Raw genomic sequence first — 8,723 nt, 5'->3', positions numbered from 1 at the left:
TTCATGAAATGTAAAATGTAAAATGTAAAATAAAAATATCGAAGGAAAAGGACATAAACCCGGAAGAAAAACAAAAAAAAATGAATTTCCGGTCGTGTGTGTAGGTGGATGACTTTACTTGGGCCGTGAGCCCGTTGTGAACACCATCCCGCTGCCATTGGTTCGTCAACAATCGAGGCGACTCGGTCAAGCACTAGCGAACGCACGCACCGACGACCCTAACGAACGCACGGATCCACGAAACCCTAACGATTTGGGCACCAGCGCGCCGTCGCCAGGAGCAAAGCATGCAGGGTAACTTCTCTCCCAATCCCTGCTCTCCTCCGGTCCTCCCGTGCTTGCTGCTGCTGTGCGCTTCGGTTGCTGGCTGGCGATCAATCAGTGTTTTTGTTCAATTTTGTTCCTTGCTATTCAGGCTGGCTTGCGATTAAAGATTGATGATGAAAAACAAACGCCGTCTGATGAGAGGCGAACAAGTCCAACAACGCCGTCACAAAAGAGCAACTAGGCCAAGTCTGTTTCCCTTTTCATGCAACGTACACATTCATAACGATAAAATCGACACTTCTGTTAACTGTATCATACATGATTCTACTTTGAATTATACCTCCGTAGCGACATCGGGCAGCTCGAGTGAATCCAGTCCAGGCTCCTCGATCGAACTCACTAAGGCAAGCTCCTTAGCGATATCGGGCAGCTCTAGTGGATCTAGTTCAGGGGCCCTGAGTGAATTCAGCGAGCAAGTAGTTTCAAGGTTGCGTAGGAGTGTTGTGTCGCTTGCTTCATTCGATGGTTAGTGATTATACTGTTAATAATTTCTCATATTACCTTGTTTTAAGATCAGCTATTCAGTTCGCACGTATGACTCTCCCTCTCCAGGTGATACCAAATTACACGAATGCACAGGCACATGCATCGAAAGCTCATGTCCTGATGCCACGTGTTTCCTGACATCGATAAATTTGATTCCGTATACTTGCCCTAGAAGGAAGATCACTGAAAGTTTGACGGTAACCTTTTCTGGATTATTAATTATGCTAATGTATATGCTGCACCTGTAATGATTAATTCAGTATAGCCATTGCCCTGTGTTCATTTCAGATTAAAGTGCGCCTTCCCGATGATCAGATTGTCACTGGGTGGATAGAGAATCCTGAGTTATATGTTCATTTTTTCATCATCAAAATCAAGAACGTTGATGTTATTGATCCCACCCATCTATATCATCTAAGTCTTGATCGTGCCACGCAGTTTGAGCCTTATAGGAAGGTAGCAGCTGTATGGCGCTATTATGATTCAGGAGAATTGAAGACCAGAAGCGGAGTAGATCTTGCCTCTGTATTTGCTCGTACCGATGAGAGGATGTTAAGCACATGCCGAATCCACGAGGTGAGCTAGCTGCTTTAGTTTGTATAGTTCAAATTAATAACTGTTTGATGGTATGAATGGCTTAATCTATATCCTTTGTTTCAGGCGTTATGAATTGCATTTTTCATGCATAACTTCATCCTCATGTTTGTGGTAGGTGGGGATTGGAGGTCCCCTTGTTGATTTTGATGGCAACTTTGTTGGGATGAACTACTCTGGTACCAAAGAACGAAAGACCCCCTACGTACGAAGGCCTTCAATTCGTGAATTCATGTGGTTTCGCGGGATGGTCAGGTATGCGCACTTTCAGTATTGATGAACCACACTCTGTTTCTTCTCTCTGACTGCATCCTACTGTACATCTCCCTGCCCTGTTTCTATTTGAGTTTGTGTAAGGTGTATCATTCTGTACGCCAAAGAGCAGCTTTCGAGGTTTACAAATTTATCCCCAAAACTGCTCATTAGCAATTTTGTACTTGTGTTTTTTTTTTTTGACATCTCCTGTTGCTCTGCATCTTTGACCATCTCTTTTCCTGTACCCAACAAGCTGCATTTGCAATGTACTAGATTACGGTTGTTATATTAATCTGGCGCTAATAAATATTTCTGCTACACTCAAACTTGCATTTAAACAGACCCATGGAGAAATTGTTTTAAATTTTATTAAATTTATCCGCGTAAAATATATGCAACTCTTTGGTGCTCCCTTTTTCTATATATCCCTTGTTTAATACTCTCATTTTGTGCATGGTCTGTGTCTCTTGATATATTATCCTTTTGGATTTATCACAGTGAGTTTTCTACATTGTGCAGCAGTGTTAAGGAAGAGGTTGACGAAGCTGCAAGTGCAAGAATTAAAATTCGTTTTGGAGACCCAGGTCTCCTCATGGCAGCAGGTGAGCAAATTTATTTCATAGGATATTGGCTGTAAGGCCAGCATGAGAGCCCTGGGCCTAAGAGGTGTGGCTGTCCCTTTGACAGCCGTTGAACCACAGTGAGGAAGAGGAGACAGGAAGTTAGATTGTGTTCCTCATACTGGGTCCATGGTCATTTGTCAGGCTGAATGGGAGATTATGGGGATCCTATCCATTATGGTGTGTGGTCATATACTGTTAGTACATAGAAAAAACATACTGACTAAACAGTACTGGCATTATGTCTTCACAATTTTATTTATTTGATAAACCAGGTGAATGCCTGCTTGTTGCTATGGAAATCATAAAAATATATTGAATCATGCATGTGGCACATCAGTCTGCAAATCCGCGGTCACAGAAACTGACCTGTAGTTAGGAAAACAAGATGATATAGAAACATCAAAACTCTGAGGAATACTCATATGACATAATTGGCAAACCCTTAAACAAGATGTGGAAATGGTGCAGTGGAAGAAGGAAGATGGATCATCACCATCACACTCCAATTTTCTTGGATTACATATTGAAACTACAATGGCCCAGGGTGACCCCTTGGCAGCCAGTCCATTTTTACTTACTTTGTTGAGTACCTTATGTTGCACGTGCACACTTTGAAAACTTTATGAAACACTTTTAACTAGTGTATCATGCTAGGCGGGCAATACATAAATCTTCTCGATGATATGTTCAAGAAGGATATCTTGAGGAAACCATTGGGAGGTTTTGGTTTAGAAATGGATCGAAGTGCCTACTCACTTGCTTCAGAATCAAGCAAACGTCTTGCTTCAGAAATGGATCGTAGTGTTGTCTCACTTGCCTCATTCAATGGTGATGACTCTGTTATACAGTCCTTACTTTTCCATTATTTTAATTGTTTAATGATTGATAACTGACATGACTATCACTGTAGGATTTGCAAAGAAGTTTTCTTGCACAGGTGTATTTATAAAGGGCAAAAAATGCTCTGCAACAATTCTGACTTCAGCAAGTTTGGTTAGAGTTCCTGGCAGTGCACACATGATTGATGATAACTTATGGGTTGTTACTGCTAATTGCTACTATCATTTTTTTTGCCTTTTCATTTCAGATACTGGTTATTAACATAACCTTATTATTGCAGATTGAAGTTTGCCTAACAGGCGGATTTCGAGTTGTAGGGATACTGAACTGTTATAATTTACACTACAATGTTGCTCTTGTTGACATCATGGGATTCTGGCGTCCCCATACAATAAAAATCCATGGGCATCCAGTTACCTCATCTATGGACGTAATAGCTGTGGGTAGTCTTTTTGCGCGTCGCAAACTAATGGCTGTTGAGGGGAAGGTGTTGATTGGCATACAAAGCAAACTTGATTGCAAAGAACTTTGTGTCTCCACCTGTGTAATCACCAAGGTATTTCTTGTGGACTTCCCCAGTACCTCTAACATGCCAAAAAGTTACTAGCGTTGGAGTACTAACTACATCTATCAAACGATAGCTGTGTGTAACTCTTGTATGTTGTTCCTTTTGTCTTGCTAGGCTGGGATTGGGGGGCCTCTTGTTGACAATGATGGGAATTTTGTTGGAATGAACTTCTATGATGAGGAAGAAACTCCGTTCCTGCCGAGGGATGTTATTCACCGCCTCTTATTGAACTTGAATAAAACACGGTATGTCTTAAAAAAAGCTTGTAGGTTTTAGGGTTGTTGTCCTATCTGTATATTCATCTATAGTTTTACATCATTCAATCATTTTCACTTAAACATAATTTTGGCCCAATTATTTTGGGCTGATATGACAACTTGTGTGTTCCCCGAAGTGTAAAACTGTGCACTGATGTAGTGATATAATGTTACATGATTCCAATAACTTAATTCATCAGTGTGTTCTGTTGTTATCTACCATTATCATACTTGATACCATACTTATCTGCACCGTCTCATCGTGCTCTTATCCTTTTCTATTTTTTAATGCATTAAGATGGTATGTCATTGGTTTTAACTTAATTTGTTTCCTCGTGGTAAAATTGATTTTGGGTGTAGTTTCAGGGCTAGTGCAGATGATATTACTGCCGAGGGTGTTGAAAACAGGTATTATTTCTGAAGTACGGTATTGTTTGAAATAATTTATTCAGTAACTCTTATGCCTTTTGAAATGACTGTCAGCAACAGATGGATGTTTCCTGGTGGGACACACGGAAACACTGAATCTATTGCAGCAATTGATGGAAACAAGTATTCTTTCTTACACATGTTAATACTATCTATATGTGACATTGTTTAGAATAGATCTCTTCATTGACTTGTACTTTCTTGCTCATGACAGATGGCCGTTGCCTGAGCCACGCTACGTCGGTCGTGGAGACATCCATTTGCCACTTCAGAAATGGCCTCTGGGTCGCCGAAGGCCTCTGCCTGTGTGATGTCATGTTGGTTGTAGAGCTGAGGATCGCTGCAAGTATTGACGATGTTTTCTTGTCCATTGGTGCTGGGACCTCCATTCTAAGCTGCTCGAATACTAGTGGCATTAATATTGCTTCCTCTTTGACAGACTCCTGCTCGGTGTTTTGTTGGTGGTTGTCTGTCAGTCCCCCATTGTGAACCGTTGGCTTTGTGTCGCTAGAGTTCTGTTATCATCGGAACCAATTAATGTTATGGTGTTCTGTATGTGACTATGTGTAGATGGGTAAACCCTGTCAGAAGCCCATGTGCTCTAAACATAGTGGTGTCCAGTGATTTATGTTCTTGACTCGCCTCCCGGGTAGCAACACCAGTAGCAACAGGCGTCTCCAGGAGCCATCGGTAACGCCAGAATCTAATGAGCTTGCCGTTGCTAATACTCCCTCCGTTTCTAAATGTAAGTCTTTGTAGAGATTCCACTATAAACCACATACAGATGTATATAGATGCACTTTAGTGTGTAGATTCACTCATTTTGCTCTGTATCTAGTCCATAGTGAAATTTCTACAAAGACTTATATTTAGAAATGGAGGGAGTACGTATGAATGATTGCGTGCAGAGGCGTTGAAAATGCTTTCAGTTGCCGCATCGGCAACAGGAAGATGAAGGCCGTGCCATGGCTTTTCCGCTTCCATCCAGTGCTGCCACCGCAAGCAAAGCTTCAGTGTGTGTCGATCTCTGCTTTGATGCAAGGGATTGCAAGCCCACGCATCTATCTCTTCCCATATCTATTAGAGCAACCCCAACGGGCAACTGTCATTGTGCCTATTCGGGTTAAAACGGGATCAAAAATCAGTCCAACACGCCAACGCAAATGGACCAATATCCGCCTTTTGTTCGTGCGTGAGCCATTTCAGGCTCAAAACTGGGACGCGTTTGCATCGGACACGCAGTGGACGGGCGCCACGACCGCCCTTGTCCTTCCCTTGGCCTGCTGGTTGGTGACACATTGGACATTCCTTTTTCCTCCCATCGACACCCGGCAGCCCCACTCGGGTGCCCAGTCCGGCCGCCCGCACCCACATACCTCCCCCAGCAGCACGTCACCTCCCGACGGTCACTATTCTGGCGTTTGGTAGACCGTTTTCAACGTCGCCGCAGCACCTCGACATCGACACCACCTCCCCCTCGCCTCCCTCTATCGGTAGCACACAAGCGTGGCTTCCTCGCTCGCCGGACGCCGCCACGTACGCCTCCATGCTGACAAACCTGCTACCTGGTCTTGGAGAGGCCCGAGGCTCTTCACTGGCCCGCTTCTTCCACGATACCCGCAAGGTGTTCGACGGTTTGCCCACAAGGTACAAGTGGACTCCGTCTATGAGTACCGTTTCCACAATTTCATTTGCGATTAAGATAATTCTTCATCCGATGATGAGGAGATTGTGGCTGCTACTTTGGTCATCCATGACCACATTAGTAGGTAGCGGCCGACGTTCAGGGGCTCGATCCCAGGGCATACTCCCGTGTTGAATCGGAACCAAGAGAGCCGCCATTGCCGATTCTCGTAGGACTACTTTGAGTCCCATAACCTGCTCTTCAAACACCACCTATTCCGGCATCGTTTCCGGATGGCCTTCAACCGTATCTGGAAGGGGGTGGTGGCATACGATAACTATTTCGAGTGCAAGGAGGATGCCCTGCGAAAGATTGGCTTCTCCTCTTATGAGAAATGCACTGCAGCTATTCAGATGCTTGCTTATAGAGTACCCGGTGATCTCACTGATGAGTATGTCTGAATGAGCGAGTCCACGTGCCTAGACTCCATTTATAAGTTCTGCAAGGCTGTGGTATCAATGTTTGGCCCGAAGTATTTGAGAGAGCCAACTAATGCAGATATAGCCTGACTGTTGGCGATCAATGCGAGTAGGGGCTTTTCGGGGATGCTTGGTAGCATATATTGTATGCACTGGGAGTGGAAGAACCACCCTTCTACTTGGCAGTGGCAGTATAGGGGCCATATCAAAACTTGCACTGTCATACTCGAGGCTACGGCTTCACCATATCTCTGGATTTGGCACTCTTTCTTCAGCATGGCTGGATCTCACAACGACGTCAACGTGCTTCAACGCTCTCCGTCGTTTGCGATGCTTGTACAAGGCAACTGCCCGGAGGTCAATGTTGAGATCAATGGTCACCACTACAACAAAGGATACTATCTAGCTGACTGTATCTATCTTCAGTGGACTACTCTTGTAAAGACAATCCCCAACCCTGCACAAGAGAAGAGGAAGATATTTGACCAAGAACAAGAGAGTTATAGGAAAGATGTCGAGCGTGCCTTTGGTGTTCTTCAATCTCGACGGGGCATCGTTTGGTATCCTGCTAGAACTTGGAGAACCAAGAAATTTACATGATCATAGAAGATGAGCGCCCGGATGATATCTACGACCAAGGGTTTGTATTTCAGGGTGATAATGTCGTGTCTGAGCATGAAGGAGTGACAATGTTTGCATGCTTCACCAAATTTCATCATCAAATGCGTGTTTGGAAAACTCACATTCAACTGCAAGATGATTTGGTTGAGCATATGTGGGCTCACGTTAACAATCAGTAGATGTGTCAGCTATTTTTTCTTTCAAATGTATTTGAAACAATTCAAATTTTATTTGGCTTGTAAAGTATGAGATATTTATATTTTGTTTGAATCATGTGAACTTGGACCAATTTTATTTTATATGTCGCAAAAAGAGCTAAAGAAAAGGCCGCAAACCGGCCGTGGGGACGAAAATGCATGTGCGCATTGGACGCCCTGCCGACCCAAACACGAAAGGGGACGAACACACCGACCTAAACGGATAAAAAGCGGACAAAACGAGAGTTCGTTTGGGTCGGCGCGTTGGAATTGCTCCCCCTGACCACATCTGAACCGCCCCCAAGGAAGCTGCGCTCTAGCTTTTGGACCTTCTTAATGAGCCAAAGGGGCTAGTCAATGATCATTATCTAATTCTAATATAGAGGCGTGGCGGCCAGAAATTTGCTTCTAGCCAGCAGCCAGTTAACCTGTTCCGCATCAGATCTAACAAAGCTTGATAATCAGCTCTAGTTAGTCTCCTAATTGAGAAGGGCAATTCAGCAACTTGGCATCCAAAGGTTGTCGCAAGGTAAAGGAGATCCATATCATCGTCACATGCAATAGGCGATAAGGAGAGCTTCTGGCGAACTTGATATGTTGTCCAGCAGCTTCACCAAATAAAGCGAGAATGATGCTACTGTGCTAGTACCTTACCAACGTTGATCTTTAACTAGTTACCTTAGCTCTGCTGGTGGTGGATTAGCACCGACCTTGCCTGTCTAGTTGCGCACTATAGTGTACGTACACGGGATAAAGAGAATAGCAAGGAACCCTGCCTAACCGGTGACTGACATGTGAACACAAAAGCCATACTGCCATATAATATTAGATTCTCTATAAAAGGGTGTTATTGTAGGACTAATGACACATAAAATCTAAGAAAAAAACTAATTATTAATGTGCCACATAAAACTCGGGCTGTGCAGCAAAAAACCACCAGAAATTATGGTTGTACTGAAAAAAGTGGAGAACTGACAGAAGATGAGATCCGAACTGCCACAATATAAACATCAGATATTATCTAGTGCATACCCAGCCAAACATTAGATATTATCTAGTGCATACCCTGCCAAACATCATACTCACACAGTGATCCACATGACACATACAGGTCCATAAAAAGGAGTTTTATAATAGTCATTGCGGGCAGGAGTTGGGCCTGTTGCTTCATTATTGACGGGAGGAGACAAACAGAATCGGCAGATGAAGGCTCCTGAAAAACAATCATATAATAGTACCAAAACAGAGAGAAGACTGATTTCTTTGTCATGTAGAAGGCGAACACAAATCACAACAAGCATTAAAAGGGAAACCAACCAAGGTATTCTATGAACAATCACGAGGATTTGGATCATTTGCCCCACTTTACATGGGGTTTGATGATTTGACTCAGGGTTATGTAAATGCCTAGTGGCCCCGAACC

General features: G+C 43.5%; 1 protein-coding gene across 1 annotated transcript; it reads left to right on the top strand.

Moving 5' to 3' along the window:
- Positions 1-789: 789 nt before the first annotated feature.
- Positions 790-4,690, top strand: LOC119310022. The gene is made up of 11 exons (XM_037585890.1): positions 790-879; positions 1,102-1,389; positions 1,526-1,662; positions 2,185-2,264; positions 2,940-3,113; positions 3,196-3,278; positions 3,406-3,681; positions 3,808-3,938; positions 4,317-4,358; positions 4,434-4,502; positions 4,594-4,690. The coding sequence occupies exons 1-11, from the start codon at positions 790-792 to the stop codon at positions 4,688-4,690; spliced, it is 1,467 nt and encodes a 488-aa protein (XP_037441787.1).
- The last annotated feature ends 4,033 nt before the right edge of the window (positions 4,691-8,723 follow it).

This window comes from Triticum dicoccoides, chromosome 5B (assembly GCF_002162155.2).
Source record: "Triticum dicoccoides isolate Atlit2015 ecotype Zavitan chromosome 5B, WEW_v2.0, whole genome shotgun sequence".
Taxonomy (NCBI): domain Eukaryota; kingdom Viridiplantae; phylum Streptophyta; class Magnoliopsida; order Poales; family Poaceae; genus Triticum; species Triticum dicoccoides.
This window is presented reverse-complemented; position numbering and strand designations above follow the sequence as displayed.

Bases quoted from the DNA above. Each gene is read 5' to 3' on its own strand.
- LOC119310022 (XM_037585890.1), top strand. From the start codon at position 790: ATGGTTAGTGATTATACTGTTAATAATTTCTCATATTACCTTGTTTTA. The intron at 1,390-1,525 runs GTGAGCTAGCTG...TGTTTGTGGTAG, and splicing joins GCACATGCCGAATCCACGAG to GTGGGGATTGGAGGTCCCCT. The intron at 3,114-3,195 runs GTGATGACTCTG...CTATCACTGTAG, and splicing joins CTCACTTGCCTCATTCAATG to GATTTGCAAAGAAGTTTTCT.